A 21,765-nucleotide genomic window follows, 5' to 3' on the forward strand; every position below is an offset into this window, starting at 1 on the left:
GCCAGGCAATTTTCCTTTTGAAGCAGTTCAGGTATTCATCTCAATACATGGCAGTAGAAAGTGACTTGAATGGCATGTAGAATCTGCTGAGGATTTTGTCAGTGACACACCCATATGCAACATGTTATAGAACAGAAACAAAATACTTAACATCTAGCCTGTTCTAGAATTTTCATTGTCATGATGTAACCACCTTCTTTACAAGTAGTATTGTCCAGTTTGTTAGGATCACACAGAATGACAGAATCACAGAATGACCCGGGTTGGAAGGGACCTCAAGGATCATGTAGTTCCAACCCTCCCTGCCTAGCAGAGCCACCAAACATACACATTTACTAGATCAGGTTGCCCAGGGCCCTGTCCAACCTGGTCTTGAACACCTCCAAGGATGGGGCATCCACAACCTCCCTTGGCAGCCTGTTCCAGGGCCTAACCACTCTCCTAGTAAAGAACTTCCCCCTAATATCCAACCTAAATCTTCCCTCTTTTAAATTAAAACCATTTCCCCTAGTCCTGCTGTTGTCAGCCCTTTCAAAGAGTTTACTCCCCTCCTGGGAGTAAGTTCCCTTCAGGTTCCCTTCAGGATGTGAAGTTAAAGATGTCTCCTCTTTGGTGACTGCCTTTCTGCACTTTGTTTTTCTTTGGTGGACTTTTGTGAAGAGGGTGCTGCTTCCTTCACTGGAGGATATGCTACCTTATGCTTACTGCACCACAAATTAATGTATGCATGAGCTGTTTTTCCCTCTTCTTCCTATCCTTTCAAGAAGGCTGTACAGTTAAGGCCAAATGTGTCAAGAGCAAGCTAGAAGGTCTTTGCCCTGGTTGGCCCGGGCTGTCAATGTCTGGTACTACCTTTTCTCCTTTATCTCATCTCTTCCCCAGGCTTAACCAAAAGCTAGACAGCCTGACTGCTCATTCCTGAGCTTTTGATCAAGTGTTGCTCAGGTGGATTTTGAAGGATTTGGGGTAAATATTGATACTGATTTGGTTATATTTTGTAGACCTGGGACCTAGTTGTAACAGATCGCCTTGATTGCATTAAAGAGAATGTGTTTGCACTGAAAAGACCTTACTTTGTGTAAAATGTCTAGAGCTTTTGCACAAAGCTTGCCTCACCCTTGTGGATTTTGGCTAATTCGTCAAAAATTAGTCATACTATACCTACTTCTCCTGGAGCCTTATACTCTGAACGTAATCACTCTGACAAATGCATATCTTGTGTGTGTTTATTAGAACCATCCTGTAAATTCAGCACCAACTGCCTTCATTTCAGTCTACTCTGAAGCTTCCTCACACACTTCCAGGTCAGCCTAAAAGGCTCTGTAGTGTAAGTGAAAACCTTACCTTTTTTATACTAATTCCTTTTACTTTTTATAAGGAAGGTTTTCATTCTGTGTCACGTGTGGTAACTCATGGAAGCTGTACCCTGCATTCACATGTATAAAGGGAATAACTACATATAAAAATTAAAGTTGTACAGAATTTCATTTTGTAATGTTTCCAGTTCATTCACAAACACAAACATTAGCTCCATTTGGGAGTGGGGAGAATTGAGGCTTTGTCATTCCTTTTTTATTGTTGTGGATTAGTGTTTCTTTTAAATGAAAACAGCCCCTTTGGGTTGCTTGCCTGGTTAGCCATGGCAGGAAGACAAACGATTTTTACAGTATCAGACATGCGGTTTCCTGTCTGTGTTTAACTTTGAGCAGAACATCACAGCCAGCTGGTCCGTGGCTCCTCCAGACAACTAGATAATAGCCTGTAATAATTTTGCCTTTGGAATGACTGTCATCCAGATCTGTTCTGTACATTGTTCTTGCATTCTTTTGTCTCGATATTTCTTGTACATCCTAGCAAGAATTTTTTTACTGTTTTGGTACATATTATAGCTTTAAAGAGTGGATGAAAGCTACTCTAGGAAACCCTTGAAATACTTGACCTAAGTAGTAAATGAGTATTTCTTAGCAGAAACTGGAACAATAAAAAAGGATTTTACTCTTTCACCTGATAATCATAGTCTTTCCTTTCAATCTATTCCTGTAAAAGATCAGCACTGTAGCTCTTCTTCCTGGATATACACTTAAGACAAACCAGATTTATTTTGGTCCTGGTGTTCATGAGGTAAGAAAGAAAATTGCTAGTAAGGTAACAAGTTCTAGTTTCCACCAAAGGTTAGTCACTACATTCCTGTGATTCACCACTGAGCTGCTACTGCTTAAAGAATAGATGATTTATGGCACTCTTGGCTTGTATCAGTCTTGATTGCAAAGGGTAAACCTTCTGACTCTGTTTTTAGACACAAACATTTAAAGCTTTTGGGTAGTGGGAGGTATCGTGACTCACTGAAGTGTGGCTTTATAAGTGTTTGAAGTGGTTAGATCTGAATCAAATGCCTGTCTTTTGTATGGACTTTTGTTTAAACTACCAATCTGCAAAATAAACAAGGCACAGTCAGACATGTGCCTTAACATGTCAGAGGGCTTCTGGCCCTGATGCTGATCATTTCAGGCTACAAGCAGTTGGTGGAAAATATTATGTGCAAAATAATATTATGTGCAGAATAAATCCAAACAATATTCTGTGGTTCTAAGAGATATAATGTTTGGGAAGCAGGTAATCACTGCAAATCTGACTACCTGGTGTTTATTTTTTAATTTCTCTGTTTTGCCAAACAAAATTGTGAGTGCATGGCAAACAACTTACACCCTCGTGGTGGAAAAATGTTTCTCACAGTAGAACTCCACGCCAGTCAGTTTTAATTATTATTTATTCAAATGTCTAATGTCAGTGTTACCAGAAGGCAAAGCCAAGGAGCAAACATGTTGGAAAAGATTAGCCAGAGAAGGGAAGTAAAGGCCCCTGTTGGCTAGGGAGAAGCTGACAAATTGGCTAGGTGAAGACAGGGACCTTGTCATGCTCTCTTGGAAAAGATGAGCACAGGACTGGACTACAAGGGATTTTTTCCTCTCTGACGTCTGGGTGTGTGTGGCAGATCTCCTGTGCAAAAATTTTGTGTTGGCTTCTTACACTGGTCTGTCTCCAGCTGTTTGCACACTTTCAAGCATCCCTTGGTGTTTGGTCAGCTTTGCTCCTCAGCATTCCCTTCACCATGCAGACTTCAAGCCAGTGTGAGCATGGTAAATCCTTTTAAGTTTTTCTTAATTAGCAGTCGCAAACTATTTGTCTGAAGTCAAGGCTACCCTAAGGAATAATACTGTTCTCCCAACCTCGTGACTGATCTATTCTACATGGGTGGAGAGAACCAGGCACTCTCTCTGTAGCCAAGGATTTGAGATGCCTGCATGCTATGCAGTGCATGACCTGCTTGTGTCCATTGTAGCATCTTCCTATCATGCAGACTCATTCATCTGCATGTAAAAGGTGACCCCAGCACTGGAGACTGAAGGCAGAAGAATGAATCCTTTAAATCATAGGACTGTGTATACTGTTTCATTATTTATGCTGTTGGTTATCCCAGGCGTCGAGTTCAAACCCAAGCAAAAAAGCAGAGATTTAGAAAGGCACGTCAGGTCTTTAGCCCATCTCTGGTTTAAAAATATTTCCATCTGATAATTTGTTCCATGATCATTTTTCATCCTTGCCTGTTTTGCTGTTTTGTACAGACATCCCTGCACTTTGCAGCCAACATTCCAGTATACTCTGTTAGTTCCTTAGGTACTGCCAAGCAAGGTCTTTAATTTGGGCATTCTCACTGCACTCTGCTAGAATATGGAGTAAACTTCTAGCAGCATACAAGTTTTAAAGATTATCTGAATTATCCAAATAGTTGCACTGAAACAGCAAAACTTCAGTGGTAGAGACGACTTATGAGTCAGCAAGAATTCACAACAATAATGAAGCCTACTGGAGAGGTGTGGCAGAGGAGGGGAAGATGTGCTGATAACAGTGTTCATATTGACCATAGTTATCCTAAGTTGTTGATAAAAAATATAAGAGATAAAAGTATTTGATTAATCAGCTGCAGCTGAGTCATTTGCCTGAACAAATTACAGCATTTAGATAAGCAAAGTGTTGCAGTTGCTCTCTGTGTATGGATGTTCCCCTGGAGACATGATGTTTCTGCTACCAGAATGATCGCAAGCATGCCTGTATATTACTCGTCCAGCATCTCAGTTGCAGGTGATGTTTGATGATGTTTTAGAATTTCCTTTACTTGATCTCTCTCGCTTGCCTCTAACATGTTGCCCCTGTCTTTTCCTTTCTTTCTCTCCTTTTCTTCTCCCTACTAGACTCAGAGCTTTAGATTTTACTTGGCCACGTAGGAGGATATCAGACTTAAGAGCATACTTAAGACCTGTGCACAAACAAACACCAGGCCATAAATACTCATGTGATGAATTGTCCAGTTTTCAAGGAACAACAGAAAGGACATGGTTACAGCTGGACTGCTTGCAAGTGGATTTTAACAAAGGCTTTCATTAATCTGTTTTTCTGTAATCCAACTAACATATTGAGAAGTAACTGTCTTCCAGCAGCCCCATAAAAGAGGTCAGTACCATTGCATAATATTGCACAGAGCCCCTCGCTGCTCATATATTGTCATTGTTCACAATGTTTCCTCTTAGGTATTTGCAGCCACAGAGTCCCACCCAAAGCTTGCAGCTGTATGCAACCAAAGGAGAGGCTGTCTAATGATTGAGTGTGTGATTCTCTTAGTGGAATAGAAAGGAAATACAACGGAAAGAGGCAGAAGAAGCCAAAATGTTGTTTGGCTCTGTTTTATTTACATTGTTTGCTTCATAGAAAAATAAGCATGCAGAGCTCAGATACAGATTTGCATAACAACAAACTAAGCAGAGCTCCTCAAGCTTGGTTGGAATATTTGTTACAATTTGCATCACTTGAGAGCTTAATAAGTAAGTGTGGGAATGTGGCCAACCTTTTATCAGGTTGTCATGGAAGAGACTTTAATAATTACAGACAGAAACAAACTGTAACTAACGCTGGCAACATAATATTTTGGGAAAGGTTGGAGGGGTGAAACTCAGGCTGAGAATAAAAATAGTGGTTAATGTGTGGCATCTGTTGGAACATATTGAAACTGGAGAGATTGATTTGTTCCAGAAAACCACCAGCAAACAGAGGCAGACACAGCGTTGTGTAACAGAGGCGTGTGTCACAGAAACACGGTCACATCATGTAAAGTTAGGACGTGTCAGTTTTCATATTCCTGAGTAGGAAAGCTCAGCTACATAAGTCAAACTGTATGACACATGTCATGTACACACAGTCAAGTGACCTGTTAGAAGAGGAGAGATGAGAGAGTGCATCCTTGAGTGGGTGCTGTGTAAGCATACCAAGGAATTATACTTTTTTTAGACAGCATTGAGGGAAACTGCTTGTTCTGTGTTAGATCTTAAAAGCTTCTCAAACTTTCCTGAGTGCTGAATAGTATACTTGGTAGTCAGCTGAAAAATTAAGTTTTGCTTACAATAGCTAGAATATCCATATCATCACCACTACCCAGTCTTTACACTCAGTGTAGCCATCCAGAGGTAACCTAAGTTCCCCATGACATAACTAAGATGCAGTCGTTAGATGCATGTGCATGACTCTTCCAACATGTAACCGAATGGTCTAAGTGGAAGTTCTCCTCAGCCATAGCAGAGATGCTGTGCCAGGGGGGTTCAGGTTGGATATTAGGGAAAATTTCTTTTCAGAAAGACTGGTAAGGTATTTGAAAAAGGGAGGTGGTGGATTCACTGTCCCTGGAGGTGTTCAAGAAGCATGTGGATGTGGCACTAAAGGATGTGGTTTGTGTGCATGCTGAGGATAGGTTGGCAGTTGGGCTAGATCATCTGAGAGGTTTATTCCAATTTTAATAATGCTATGATTCTATAAAGTGCTCTGATGGCTGGGCCCAGTTCAGCAGCCAAATGTTGAGTGCTGCATTGGCATTCAGACTGGTGAGTAGCTGAAAGGTCAAGGGAATGAGTTCCCACACCTTTGAGTAAACATCCTTAGCACCCAGATTTTAACTATGAGGATGCTTCAGAAGCTCAACTGTAGAAGTAGACTCTAGAGATGGCTCTACGCTGTCAATTCCACTCTTGCTGAGCTTATGCAGAAGGACAAATATACCTGCCAATTACCAGTGCTCATACCTCTCCAGAAGGCTGCTTCAGCAGATCCTGACAATGGGCTTTCAGATGTCCTGACAGTTTCCTCTTTAGACTAAATATGAAAACGGACATCTCAGATGCAAACTACTTGCCTTTACAGTCTTGAATTACTTAGTATGGGGGAATTCAGAAACTGGCTTTAGCTATTTAACTTTCAGGAAAGTGTACAAGAAATGCCATGGTTTATTTTACTCTGTATAGCAACACAGAATCTGCTTTGGTTTTAAAATGTAGTAATCTACATCTTCTGCCATCAAATGGCTCAGCATAGAGAGGGAGGGGTGGGGCTGATTTCCTGCCCTACAAATATATGAAGTTTTAAAAAATTTCTTCATCTTCATCAGGGATGGAAAATTAAAGTGTTTCCAGGAAACTGTCAAGATTTAAATAAATAGATTAATTAAGTAAATAAATGCAGGTTAGTTTGAAGCACAGCATTTGATTTTTATTATTTCTATATGTTTTGTGTTGGAATTAACCACTTTCTACTGAGGAAAAAGCACCCCCTTCCCAATAATAATAATAATAAAGCACCACCTCATCTCCCCACTACACAAAGCTTATAAACAGTGCTCATAAAATTAGCAGAAGTTCCTAAATACAGAAGTTGGATCAACATTTAGACCACTTTCATTCACAAGACACGCGTTTCAGAGCAAAGTGCAGGACTGTCTTGTCTAATCAATTTTCTGTTTTGATAACCGACATTTCCTAACTAAAAAAGATTTGCTGAAGATTTCTAAGCCATCTTAATTCTGAAAAGACCTAAATCAGGGAGAAACATAAGACAATAAGCTATTGAATTTTATTATCACTTGAGGATTCCTCTGTAAAATAAGTTACCGCAAGCAGTTGCTCAGAGTCTGTGAAACTTTGTTTCACTGGAAATAAAAAGTTTTATGGAATTAGTTTTCATCCAGGGAATGGCACTAAAGAGATGGGCAGACCTTTTTTTGTGTTTTATTACCTAGAGTTTTGCCTAGAAGTCAGTAAGCACGTAAGATTCAAATTCACATTTTGGCTGATTCAGAATTATCGAAGATGGAAAGTTCCTCTCTGAATCAAATAGAGCAGAACTTGAACTTGAAGCTCCCTAACCCAGACTGGTCCCCTCACTGATCAGGATTCAACACATCTCTTGCCAAATTGCAGCATTTGAACAGAATTCTGTTTGTGCAAAACATTCAGAAAGTGTTAGTTTTCATTCCAGTGTAGAATTGAAACCAAACTCTGAAACCTCAGAGTTGCTGCAAAATGCAGCTGTCCTTCACTCAGCTCAAAGGGCTGCTTTGTGTCTCAGGAGCTTGCAAAATAACTGGATCACAGGCCACCTTCTGGGCCCAGATTCTGTGACTGTGTTTCTGAAGATTTGTGAAGCACTAGACAAGCTTGTAATCCATCAGTATTGATAGATCTAGCCTCAGTGCTGCTGGTGTGGAATATATTTTTGTCCTGCTGTGTGGCATTGACTAATGGATGAATAGGCAGCAACTTCAGAAACAACACAACCAGCAACAGCTTTGAAGTAGTTCTGTCAGTAACAGCTGCGTGCTTGTGCTTTGAGCATGGGTCTCAGTTTTATTGACATTGTTTTATTTCTTGTTTCCAAAGTTCAGTGACACTGAGGTCAGTCGTAGACATCAAGGATGTCTAAAACCTAAAGGATTTACAGGCAACCAGTGTTGTGCCTTCAAGGCTTGTGACAGAATGCAGTTTCCGTTCTCCTTGGCACCTGAGTCCTATTCCCTAAAGGTTTAGATTGTGCTGAGGGTTGTGCAGATGGCTTGTGCTCAATTTAAACCACATACAGGAAACTTTCTTTTAGCTAGACTTCTCTATTGTTATGCTATATTAATAGGTTCTTTTGAAGCTTGAGAAAGAACTGATCTGCCTGAATGATAGTTCTGGGTGGGGAAAGTTTTTACTAGTATGTTGGCAAAACCTGAAAGGTTGTTTTATTTAACCATTTCCTTACCTGTTTGTTCAGACAGGTTTTGCTCAGAACAGTGCCCAGAAAGAGGGAGCTGCTCCCATTTTTGAAATTACGGGGTTTGAGTCATAGGTATTTATTTATAAGCAATGAACATGTTTATTCTTAGATTCCTGCAGTCAAGCCAGAAAATGTTGGCTAGCCACTATGCAAACATACAGATACACTCTTCATTTTGATCCTGCCCTGACTTGGTATGCAAATTCAACTCAGAAATACCCCAAACATAGCCTGTGTTGGAGGGGCTGATTTTGTTTTGCTCATATCAGAAGTCAGAATCAGAGGAGGTTCCAGAAGTGCCTTGCTTGGGCTGACCCTTAGCACCAACAACTATTCACTGTTGCTGCCACCTTTAATCCTGCTGACAGGCAGCTCCATCCCTTCATTCTAAGCCCAGGGTTATGCATGGCCAGTCCTGGCACCCAACTCTCTCTGTTTGGTGGTCATTCTTGCTCTTCCCAAGCCTAGAGTGGAACTTCTCAGCTCTTAAGACAGTAGATAATGAGCACAACACCTTTCTTGCACCCTATGTGCAAGATGTGTAACCATGTGTTTTTTACCCCCTGCCTCTACTTCCTTCACAGGACGTTGCCAAAGTGGATGTGTCACTTTGCAGCAGTGGTGCAGGATGATACAGCGCTCAGGGGAAGTGCTCTGCTTCTGCTTTGATTATCTTTTTTTTTTTTTTTCATTCTTTTTCAAGTGACATTTGCAACATCAACAGTTTCTATCTTCTACCCAGAAATTCCCCTGCACCGCTGGCAGAGCTTTCCCTTATGCAAAAAGAGGAAGAGCTAAAGAGTCTGAAGTCTGGTAGAGACATCTCAGCTGTAGATCAAGGCAGTACAGCCTGCACTCAGACATTGTAGGAATAACCAGAGACCCTCAGTGTACCCATAGCAGTAAAGGAATAGAGACTTGCATGAATTGATACTCCATTAGACCTGCACATGTACCCAACTACCTTAGTCTGCCTGATGTCTTATACGTCTCTCTTTTTTTCTCCCTTATTTAGAAAGATGTCTGTGTTTCATATATCTGAGCAGCTTACTGGCAAAGCAGAAGGCCCTAAAAAGGCATGTTTATCTTTGTTAAAAAGTAGGACACATGGTATAGATTGCAGATGACATATAACTTAGTTACATTCCAGACTTTAAGCATTCTTTTCGGTGGCCAAGGGGAGAGAAAAACAACAATACACACAAACAAAGGCAGAACTCTAAATGTTCATCAAAAGTGCTTTATCTGATTTATAGAACCACGGCTTTCTTGCAGCCGGAACTTGGAAGCAGAACACAACTGTCAATCTTCTTCCAGAGTCCAGAGTTTCCCTTGGGCTTTTAAAAGTAGATTTCCTGAGAGTGAAGAACTCATGTGAGAATAAGCAATGTAAATCTTCTGATTACTGACAGTGACATTGGACTTACTAAATATACTCCTTCAGTAAAGGCTGTTAAAAAAAAACACTGAGAGACAGAAGGGCTGCCTGTAATCTGCGATTATTGTATGAGTATAGACTTGTTACTAATGTTCTGTTACCGGAGGAAATTGCTTGAGAATAAGGATTTGTGGTTTGCATAGGTGTAGAAGAAGGATTAGGGTTAAGAAGTAAGTTGATTTGCAAGAACAAAATAAATTCAAATCTGTGTAGGTGAAGCATGGGTGCTGCTAATTAATGCCATTAATGTGTGCTAGCTGGGAATGTTGGTGCTAGAAATGTTGGTGCTCCTCTTCTTTGAAATCCTGTGAGAGATCCTAGGATTGAGTTACTTACTCTGCCACTGATTGATGAACCTTTCAAACAGAGGAAGCACATCCTGGTATGAGATTCAGGCCTTCTTCCAAAAAAAGAACGTACTCTTCAGATGTCTTGTCACCTGCCTCTGAATAGCTGAAGGCTCCTGCTGCTTGCCAGCTGTGTTTCCAATGTAAAAGGGATTATAAATGAAACTGAAGGATCAGAGGTATCACTTATTCTAATTGGAAACTCTTTATCCCCACCCTTCTCAGCACTGCTCGCCTTCATTTTGAGAAACTTTTCTTATGCACTGCTCAGGGAGTCATAGACTTGAGATTAACACAGTTAGTGGCAATTTCCCCTCAGAGCTTATTAGACTTTTTTTTTTCTTATTGATTAATTTGGCTCTGTACAGAGAACCTGAGCCAGTGACATGGTCATAAGCATCTGCCAATGTTGTGCTGCCAGCACTTGCTTAATTTTGGTTGCAGCATCCATTGTTTTAGTCCATTCATGCTAAAGTATCAGGGCTTCTTCCATTCAGTCCCCTCCACTGCAGAATGATAATGCAGTACATTTAATGCATTAGAAGAAATACAAATAATAGGCTAACAAAGTGCATTTTCATGAGTCCAGTAAAATCAGGTTCAGATAAGTATCATCCCTCCTTTTCTGTGTTTTCAGGGAAAAACTCATTTCTTTAAATATGTTTATTTTCCCTAAGGCATACCTCACTTTGAATTAGAAGGATCACTTCTAGGGTTGTAGAGGCATCTCTCACCACTAAAATAAGTTCTTCACTGTTCTCAGAATGTATCTCTATTCAAAAATATGTCCCTGTTGTTCTTCTATTCCCTATCCATATGTGTTTCACCTAAGAATATGTTCACGTATAGGCTGCATCAGCTAAGGTGTTTGGAATGGGTTGTCTGCTTTTTTCCAACAGGGTGGCTGGTAAACAGCCAGCAAGTGATACACACAGGATGTTTTCAGTTACATAAATCCATACAGAAAGTGCATGGCAAGTGACAGTTCTCAGATATGCCATACATGCCTAATTGTGCCTGCAGGATTCAAACACCTGTGCAAATGCAGGTGTTGGAATCTGTTGTAGCAATACTCTTTCTCATATATCAAAGTAAGAGAATGAGTTCTGTTTTTCAGAGTTATATGCAGGCGTGTGTTTTGTGCTTGAATATTAGCTGGCAGTATATGTATGAGCAGGCTTCCTGACATCTTTATATGGATCTTTCTGAAATATATTGAATCTGAAGCAGTAATTGGACAATTCGATATTCATATGCTACATTGTCTATTTACTTGTCCATCCAGGTTTTTTCATAGAAAGATTAATGTTTTGTTATAGTTACTGGTTAAAGGGGCAGATCCATCAAGAATTTATCACTGAAGTAAGCGCAGGAGACTTTGGCTATTGTCTTCAGGAAAGGGAAGATTTTGTCCATAAAGTACTAAAAGCCTGAGAGAAAAACAAACCTATTAAATCATGTTAGCTTCTTGCTCATTCTAGTCTGACTCCCTGTAAAATAATCAGACAGGGAAGTCCTGGTAAGTGAAGGCCTATATACAAAACAACATTCTGAGATAAGGGAATAGCGATCATTTTTATTGCTTCATGTTAATGGAGGAAATCATGTATGGCACGCTGGATAAATGTTATAGGTTACTGACAACTTCCTGTACACATAAAGCTATGCTCTCACTTAATTTATTCCTTCTGTTTTTTACAGATCCCCATAAGCCAGAGGAGAAAGATGAAATTTCCAAAGTCACAATCATAAGTCTTGTCCCCTTATTGGTGATTTCTGTTGCTGTAATTGTTATCTTTTATGCTTACCGTACTCATAAGAAGAGGAAGCTCAACAAGGCCTGGGAGAAGAATGTTAAGCCCAGGAAACATAAAGACTGCAGTGATGTTTGTGCCATTATGTTGGATGATGACCACTCAGACATCAGCTCCACCTGTGCCAACAACATCAACCACAACACAGAATTGCTGCCCATTGAGCTGGACATTGTTGTGGGTAAAGGAAGGTTTGCTGAGGTGTATAAAGCCAAATTGAAGCAAAACACATCAGAGCAGTACGAAACTGTGGCAGTAAAGATCTTCCCCTATGAAGAGTATGCCTCCTGGAAAACTGAGAAAGACATTTTTTCAGATGTAAATCTTAAGCATGAGAACATCCTCCAATTTTTGACTGCAGAGGAGCGTAAGACGGATCTTGGTAAACAATATTGGTTGATCACTGCCTTCCATGCTAGAGGAAACTTGCAGGAATACCTCACACGGCACATTATCAGCTGGGAAGACCTCTGGAAGCTGGGAGGATCCTTGGCCCGAGGGATTGCCCATCTGCACAGTGATCACACACCCTGTGGTCGCCCTAAAACCCCTATTGTGCACAGAGACCTAAAGAGTTCCAACATCCTGGTGAAAAATGATTTAACTTGCTGTCTCTGTGACTTTGGGTTATCCCTGAGGCTGGACCCTTCTCTCTCTGTGGATGACTTGGCCAACAGTGGTCAGGTAAGTTAAAAGTTTAAGGTGGTATGTTATATATTGAACTGGTCCATTTGTCAGTTCCTGGGGAGAAAAGAAGGGGGGGGGGGAGGGGGAGAAATAAAAAAGCTGTGCTGCAATTTTTACTTAAAATCATCAAAAATAAAGGACTGTTTTTTGTTTTTGTCTTTTTAAATAAGCAAATAGGCTTTAAACCTCACATTAAAGCACTGAGGGAATTGTGAGTGTGACTAAGATTTTGTTCTGATCAAAGAGCTGCCTACTTATATGACACCACCTTCCTTTCTATACCCCTACAGCGAAGCATGTAAAAGCTTGTTAGCTACTATTTGTCACACTGCTGCAATGTACACACACAGGCTAAGGGTGTGTTTCATATTTTGAGGTTAAGCCACAGTTTTCAGTCCTGTTAGCACTAGATTTATGTGAGTAAAACTACTGTGTCAGTATACCCCAGCATATGTAAAGGCAGTCCTCTCTGTTTTCAGCACATGTAAGCAGACAACTGGAGAGAGATATAATCACATTAAAAGGCCAAAAATAAACCTATTTAAAATTATGGGACTTCCTCGACATGCAAGCAAGTGCAATAATGTCAGATGAAAATAACTGCCCTGTTGTTGCTTTTTGAACTAAGTAGTATGGATAATGCTCGTCTATTTCACAGTCATGCCATGAGGATATTTGTGAATGTTTCAAAGTTTTTCAAATATAACTAAATACCATCTTTTCTGATGTAAACTCCTGTAGTGAAAGTTGAGACGTTTTCTGAAGTTATATTCCTAGTTATGTACCACATATATGTGAGTATCTAAAGCATGCCTGTTTACACTGACTTTACTCAGCGTGGAACTAGTATTTTGATCTAGGGACATTCAAGGACAACTCATCAAACAGTAGTGTTCTGTTGAGTTTGTGAGAACTTTGCTGCTATTTATCAAATTAAGATCTTTTTCTTAAGATGTTTGAAGGCTCATTAGTATGAGGGAACTGCCCTGATCTCATTTTGATAGGATTTCTTAACAAGAGTTGGGAGTGAATGATAACCAAGGAAAGCATATTTAAAATTATACAAACACCACTTGCTGTCAAATATCATTTCAGTTCAGTGTACCAAACCTTTTTGGAGTCCAGTAAAGTCGTTCCACATTGACAGTTACAAGACTGGTTGGAATACAGTGAAAGCAAAATATTTGGCAGTGTAAGTCATAGGCTTTGAAATTTAACCCCATAGAGACCTTGCTTAAAGCCAACCCATATTTCAATCTGATTTCTCTGCCACTGCTCACAGACAGTTGGAAGTAGGAGGACAGCATTAATACTGCTGCTCCCACACTCCACACCAACACTGGCAACATAGCACAGCACTACCTGGAGCACATTGCTTCTTTAGAATTGATACCCTTTGGTACTCATGGCGAGACCACTCATGGCCAAATCAGTTTTGGGATGACCAAATTAATGTTGTTCTTCTCCATAGCAAAGTGTAAGATGATGTGAAGCAGCTCCACATAAACTTCATTTCTTCTGTGCATACAAGAGCTACCCACTCAAATGTGCCAACATGCCAACTTCAGCACTGTTTGTAGTTTTTACCAATGAGATTTTGCACAAGAATTTGCCAATTGTATCATTTCTGAACTTCACACTCTCAGCAAAACTTTCCATCAGGAGGTCCATTTTTTGAAGGTATATAAAGGAGCTGACACACATTTGAATTCTAGGAAGCCTCTGGTTTCCTGTGAAATGAATAGAAAAATCTAAGTATTTTACCGTTTTACTGATCAGCCTTGGACTGCAATATTCAAAGCAAGTTGTTAGTATTACAAAACTATCTTCTTTCCCATCTGCACAGCTACCTTCTACATGATGCAAATGCTGCCTTTATTTTTTGTACAGTACCGGTGTCCTTTATGACTGACTGGAAACATTTTTTCCCCAGACTTTGTAGTCTTTTCCATGTACCTGTTTGGCCATCCACAACAGCTAACATTTGCAAGCATTACTTAATGTAAATACGTAAATCTGGATCCATGTCCCATTGTGTTCAGAGGACTGCTATTTGCCAGCAAGAGACTGCTATTTGCCTCATCTCGGCAGCATCGGCAGCCTTATAACAGATGGTCTTCCTAATCACACAGATAGTTATAGCCTCTACTCCTCTGACTGACACACCTCAGGGCACAAAACATCCCAAACAACTTGAAAAAAAATGTAAGAACTCCACTATAGAAGTTCCAAAAGTCAAAAGCTTTATAAAAGGTAATGCAGGAAGAAAAATGTTCATTTTGGAAGAGAAGAACAGAAAACAATCTAGTGTTTGCAATGAGAAAGTGCCTGAAATGTATTTGAGACCCAGAACTCAAGTTTTGCAAGGTGTAGAAAAAGAATCTCAGACCCAAAAATCTCATAATCTAAATTCAGATAAAAGGACAGAGGCAGAGTGGAACAGCTGGTGAATTCTAAGCAGGATGGAAAGTGGGTAGGCATGATATCATTCTTACCATCATTTTAAATTTTCTCTGCATTTTCAGCAGTTCTTAGAGCATAAGCCTCCATTGTGCAGCAAAGCTGCAGAATCGTTTTCAGTGCTGCAAGGAGAATGAAATGTTGCCAAACTAGAACTGCTTTTGTGACAATGTTAATTATCTGTATTTAGGCAGCATTAACTCTTACTGAAAACAGCAGGATGTGGGGCTGGGGGACTTTGGGGCATAGTATACAAGAATCTTTCCTAATTCCTTGGTGGAATCTACTTTGTGTGTGTCTGGGAAGGGATGGGACTAGGAGCAGCCTCTGCTGCAGTGTTCCTGTGTGTTCATCTTCAATAGGGCCAGAAGGTGCTGGTGAACTCATGCTGGGACATGGTTATCCCAAGAACCTCTGTAATGTGTTGGTGTTGCTCATATTTACCCTTGATTTTCAGAGTTTCCATACAACAGGGAATTTAACTTGTGGACTGATTTCACAGATTTTTTTTTGCTATCCTCTAAATAAAGACCTTGGTACTGCAACCATTTGTGTGTCTTTAACAAATAAATTCCCTGACATTGCACAGTCCTATGACAAAGCAATGTCCTTGGTCTGTACTGCTGTCTTCTTAGGGGGCATCACACTTTTTGTAGTGCTTTTTTCCTATTTGTCCAGAGCATGGAATGATAAAGTGTGCTTCCAGAAGCATGCCGATTGCATGCTGTGCATTTACTATGTAGCTGCCTTCAGTTGCAGACCCAATAACTGAAATGTTCTTTTGTAGTCCTGCTTGCCACTGAGCTCTGGACCAATAGCTGTAGTGCACTCTACAAATAGCCCTTTTAAACCACAAATCCTACTGCATCACCCAATTCTGCTTTTTCTTTTTTTTTCTTATGATTAAGCAATCTCCCACCTGAAGCTGTCCTTGCCTGATCTTATTATTTTTGGTCTTTTTCCAAGTGGAGAGAGAAGGAGAGCAATTTTTTAGTTTTTTTTTTTTTAATCAACTGCCCAGTGATCCAGTAGTTATTTCTTACATCTATTCTTGTGATAAGAACAGATACTTAAACTTTGCCATCAGTAATGTAAGGACATAATCTAGACCTCAGCAAAGCTGCTCAACTCTTCGATGAAAATTACTGAATATGCATAAACTTTATGGGAACAGCTTTTCAAACAAAAAGGGTCCAGTTTTTGGTTTCACTTCAAATGTGAGCTTATGCATTCAGTACTTCTTGATCAGCTTTCTTGTGCCAAACCTGTATTTACCACTTTAAGACCACTTTGAAAAGAAACTATTCTCTCTAGTAATATGCAGTGCAGAAGAATACAGTGTGTTTCTTGCTCATTTGAAACACTCTTGGTCAATGGCAACTGCTCCAGGCCCAGAGGACAGAGTTTATCTCAGTGAACAGCCAAAGAGTGAGAAAGCTTGTCAGCGTTAAAAACATTTAAGGATCTACAAAGGGCTGCTGTTGTTGTTTGTTTCTTTGCTTTTAACATTTTTTCTTTACCAAGGGAGGTGCAAGTAAAGTTGGTGACAAGACAATGCCAGATTCTTTTGGCAGCAGAAAGCATGACCTGTGCCAAGTATGGCTTGCATTTTTGGATACGTGTCAAATGGCACTATTTCTGTGAAAGCTGAAGTCAAATCACAGCAGAATCCAAAACATGAATTACAGTTGCAGCTCATGTGTTTTCCCCTATTTCCTCTCCTGCAGGTTGGCACAGCGAGGTACATGGCCCCTGAGGTTCTGGAGTCCAGGATGAACCTTGAGAACATGGAGTCCTTTAAACAAACAGATGTGTACTCCATGGCTTTGGTCCTCTGGGAAATGACATCTCGCTGTAATGGTGTCGGAGGTAAATACCGTTGGTTTTCTTGTCTATAAAAGTATGTTTGGATAGAAGTGCTCTTGTGGTTGTCTTTATTGTTCTAGTGTGCCTGACTGCTGTAAGTCAGCAGGCCTTCAGAAATATAAGATGCACGTGTGTATGAGCAGGCTTTAAGGGCAAGTTCCTGAAAGCATGAAGAAATTGCTCCCCTGTTGCTGTAAAGATAAATTTGCAGTTAGGTAAGCCACTTCTGAAGGTAATTAATGCCTGTTTTTCTTTAAACTGCATCATCTTGAGTAGCCATGTATTGACTCAGTCTGCCTGTCCTCTTCCAAAATAATTGTTAACATAAGAATATTTGAAACACTTGGACCTGATGATCTTAGAGGTCTTTTTCAACCTAAATGATTCATGAAATATTTAGACCAAGAAGCAGTAACTGTCCCCCATTTGCCTTCATGGAATGTTAACTCTGAAACCTAATGAAGGCCAGTTAAGTGTCACATTTACTATCATTTCAGTAAGAACCCTCATAGGTGTACAAAAATCTTTCTTCTTTTGTGAAATCAGTAACTGCTGATCATCTTTTTTTGGGATGTTGCAAGAGATTATCCACATGAGAAACCAAGGGATGTTTGTTGTATAAAGTGCAGTAACAAAAATAGATGTAACTGAGTATCAAAATAGCTCCAAGAGGAGCTGCTGTGCTTGCTCATATTCAGGCTTTGAAACAAAATCTCTATTTCTACTTTGCCTAAAGCTGACCCAAAATTCCCAGTATGCTGTGCTAGTAAGTATGTGCTTGAAATCTGAAAAGTTGCTGTTGAGATTCTGCATTACGTCTTGCCATGTTTGAAGATTTTCACCTTAACTTCAGGGACTAAAGTGAGACTAAGTTACATATAAAATTTTTCAGTCTACTTGTATTGTCTAGCAATCATTTTAATATTAGTCCGGGACTCTCACAGGCAGTCTAAGTATCAGGGCTGTTGCATATAACGCTGACGTCGATATTATGGTAGATATGTGACTCTATAGATTTGTTATCTCTATACTAAAACCACATAGGTCCTCTTTTCATTGGACTTGGCATAGCTGAGTCTTAAAGGGCTGCAACAGAGACAAGACAATCTGTAGAGCACTACAGTATGGGGAATGTAGTGTACAGGAGAAAACCAGTGTCCTATTGGAAGGTGAATATAGCTGTTCCTTGTTTCTCTGCTAACATCCGTGGGATACCACAAAGCTGTCTATCCGTGGAGGTCTCTGAGGCCAGTCTGCACAGTAGCAGCTTGGCATCGTTGATGTTTGTGTGCAGGAGGGAGAAATGCCTCCATCTCAGTTTCTTCCTCTGTCTGACCAGCATTTGGTCTTTGTGGGTGGGCTGCACTGTGGGCAAACAGTTTTGCCCCTGTTTGCACCCTGCCAGGAAAGCAGGGTGTGCAAACAGCTAGTGCTAGCAGAAACACATGAAACATATTTTTTCTAGTCAAATGTTTGAGGGGAAAAACACATGGTGCTCCAAAAACTACAAGTTTTTGAAGTCTTGCATATTCCAAGGCAAACCTATCCACATTTAACAATTGTGGTCATGTATGTTTCTGAATGCATTGGCAAAACCTCAGCCTTTCATTAGCACTTTGTAAGAGCAGCTGAGAAGATTTAAAACCTGAGAAAAAGGATCTTTGCCCTGTCTCTTGAGCTCTCTCTGTTTCTTGCACTTAGGAACTCACCTTATTAATATAAGTATGAGCTGTTCACTGTCAAGTCTTTTATCTTTGCTGGTGCCTGAGTCTGTTGTTCATATTTGCTGAGTACAGTAAAATGGAGTTTGTGGCAAGAGCAAACCTTATTGCTGCTGTTCTCAGAAGGCAACTGCCTAAAAGAGGATATAAAGGGAGTTTCATAAGGAAGGGAAGTCACCAGTGTGTTTAGCCAGAAGAGGCTGACCTCTTATAACCTTGAGAAGAAGAGCTGAAATCATTTTAGGAAAAGGAGATGTTTCTCTGGCCCATCATCTCCTTTGCTTTCAAGCTGGACCTTAGCCCATGCTTTCGATTTTCCCTATTCGTTCCACCCCTCAGTCATCCTCATCTCCAGAAACACATTTCTTGAATTTTGTTTCCATACTTCTGTCATTTTTCCAGGTGGTTGAACTCCCCAGTGAAGCTGAAGAAGTATTTGGGCAGATCTGTGGTCGGTAGGACTTGGGCTTAGTGTCTTCACCCAGAGCAGCTAAATATAACTCCTAGGATGCAGCTCCCTTATCATGTCAGTGATACTGAGCTACAGCAGCATTGCACAGTTTCTCTCATTTCCTTCTTTGATCTTCTCTTGGTTTGTGCAGTCTGACTCTCTTTGCAACCAGCTGGTGAAGTGCCCTTACAGTGACTCATGTCTGCAGCTCCCTCTCTGCTTTCTCTCCCCATCTGTCACTGGTGAGACTCCCCTCCTTGCACCCTTCAGAGGACCTGCATCCACTCACGCAAACCCCTCCATTTCCTGACCTGGTGGAGAGAAATTACTTTACATGTAAACCAGGGCAGACTGACCTAATTGTAGCCTTTCTGAAAGAGCCTGAAAGATGTAGGTGCTGTCTCCCCAGTGCAAGCCTGTCTGCAGTGTGGGCTCCCTTATACTAGAGAAAGACTGGGGAAGTTCGAAGACCAGCCTGATGCTACGGGGATAAATCATGGGAGAGGAGGGGCTAATTGCCTTGCTAAAGGTAGGGTGAGTTATTTCTTTTACATAGGGTGCTCTCAGGATTCGTCAGTTGGTGTGCAGGTGTTCAGTGAGTGTGGGAGGTGATGGAGGTAGGTCCTTTCACTGCAGCAGCTTTGTCGAGCACAGTCTCAGCAGAATGCCAGGCCTTTTCAGTCAGCAGACATTTAAGCAAAAATACCCAGCAGCATAATCCATATGAAGCTGCCATAGTAAATATGCAGGTGGGGATCAGCTTTCTAGAAGGGCCGTGCTGTTCACTGTTACTTTGTTGTGCTAAATATGGAGAAGCAGAAATGGGGCACAGGGGAGAGGGAGACAGAGGCAAATATCGAGTTTGACTGGTTTTTCACTGGAGTATAATTTAAGAGGCATATTTAGAAACTCAGCAATCCTACTTTGGGGAGAACTTCAGCTGCTCCACGCTGCCGTTAACTCAGTATTTCATTCAGCACAACAGCTGTGCACCAGATGCTGCACGTTGCGAGAAATACAATTTTCATCTCAACCTCTTGCTTTCAGAGCGACACAGCTTTGACGACTGAGGCAAGTGTAATTTCTACGACAGCCTCCTAGAAAGAAAAGGAAACCATCTGCTTTGTATCGGAGCTGTTTCAGACAGGGGACTGCTGGGGGCAGTAAGGGTAAAGGAGAGGAACAGAGCCTCAGGGTGCATGGGGATGGTGAGGAAGGAGAGAAGCCCCTCAGAAAATGGCAATGTTGCTCATATGGTGTTGCAGTGCCTGGAGGGGTGGCTGGCTTTGGTATAGCAGCATAGCTGTGTCTGAAATAGCAGCCTTGTTTAACCAGAGCTCTGTTTAATGTGAATAAAAGAGCTGGTTAATCTTATGCTTGCTTGGAAAGAGTCAGCCAAGAGGTGCAGTTTGGCAGCTAAGCATTTGTGCATCTTGTGCTTCAGGGAAAGCACGGCACTCATCACATTGAGTGTACAGAGGTGACAGTTTCTGGTGGCAATGAACATTTTGATAGCCTGTGCAGTGGGGCTGTGCCTGTGTGTTAGGTGTGTGCTTGTGCATCAGGCCTGAGGCCTCTGCAGCAGGGCCCTGGCTTAAGCATCTTTGTGAAGAGAAACCCAAGTGAGGTGTGTCTGCATGGCACCAGTGGCATGTGGTGGCATGCATCCCACATCTGGTACGCCCACAAAGAGCAGCGTCACCACTGTTGTGGAACAGTAGCTTGGATCCCAAAAATCCTCTGTGTCACCACAGTACTAAGTGCCATCCTTCAACAAGCCCAGGTAGCAGTAGGTAAGATCTCCCCACAGGACACTCTTACGTTGTATTCCTCTACTTTCCCACTTAAGGATCCAGCATATGATGACTAGGCAGCCTGTAATCATACTCTGATGGCAGAGTTTGTACACACCTAACCCTTTGAGAAGGTGACTGTATCTTTGATCATCAGATGTGAAATCACTTAAAACATGTCTGTGCAAGGAAAACGGCATTGTGAGTTCACTCATCCCAGGGCATCCTCACACTTCCCAGCTAGTGTTCATATTCTGAAGGAGTGGATCTGGGAAATGTAGGGAAAATGTGAGGTAAGCATCTGACAACTCCTTAAACTTGAACTTGAAATGGCTTTGAGCCTCTGCATAGTCCCTTTGTGCAACAACTATGTAGACCCACCACCCAGATTCTTCTAGCATGAGGAAAGACAATCTGCACGCACATGCAGATGTGTGTTTGTTCATGTAAGCTATCGCAGTAACTAACTGCATCATCAACTGATTTATCCCCTCTGTGGCTTTTCCCTCCTATGCTCTAAATTAAGGGGTTTTTCAAAAGGATCAGAAGTTCCAAAACATAAGATCACTGCTATGGATTGTGCTCCACAGCTGATGTTCGCTAGCTGTCTTCCTCCTTATTCCTGCTTTAATTCTTCAAATAAACCTTCATCTTCCAGCAGGAGAAGATGAGCCACAAAAAAAATAAATAAATAAAATAAAAATTAAAAAAAATCCATAAAAAGACATATCACATGGGGGAGTGCTGATGGGGTTTGCAGGTGTGCAGTTCTGACTTAAAGGAAAAAAATTTCACTACAAACAGCTTAAAGCACAGGATCACGTGCAAGAGGTGTATTTTTCATGAGGAGTCCACTGCCAAATATTCTATAGCATTCATCAGGCATAAATAGATTTTCAGTAATGTCTGCAGGGCTAAAAATCAAGTCCCAGCCTTTTTGAGAGTTATGGCCAGGTCAGTGTCAAAGGGAAGCAGAGGTGCACTGATTATTAGTGCAAAGTAGCTCACAACCATAAAGATTAATTGCTGGAGGTTAAAGTTGAGGAAACTCGTCC

General features: G+C 41.0%; 1 protein-coding gene across 1 annotated transcript in view; it reads left to right on the top strand.

The window, feature by feature from the left end:
• Positions 1 to 21,765, top strand: part of TGFBR2 (transforming growth factor beta receptor 2) — a 62,848-nt gene that overhangs the window by 32,498 nt on the left and 8,585 nt on the right. Inside the window, exons 4-5 of the mRNA XM_015853978.2 lie at positions 11,620 to 12,416; positions 16,607 to 16,748. Coding sequence (XP_015709464.1) covers positions 11,620 to 12,416; positions 16,607 to 16,748 — 939 coding nt within the window. The remainder of the gene's footprint in view (positions 1 to 11,619; positions 12,417 to 16,606; positions 16,749 to 21,765) is intronic.

The sequence above is a fragment of the Coturnix japonica genome, chromosome 2 (assembly GCF_001577835.2).
Source record: "Coturnix japonica isolate 7356 chromosome 2, Coturnix japonica 2.1, whole genome shotgun sequence".
NCBI lineage: Eukaryota > Metazoa > Chordata > Aves > Galliformes > Phasianidae > Coturnix > Coturnix japonica.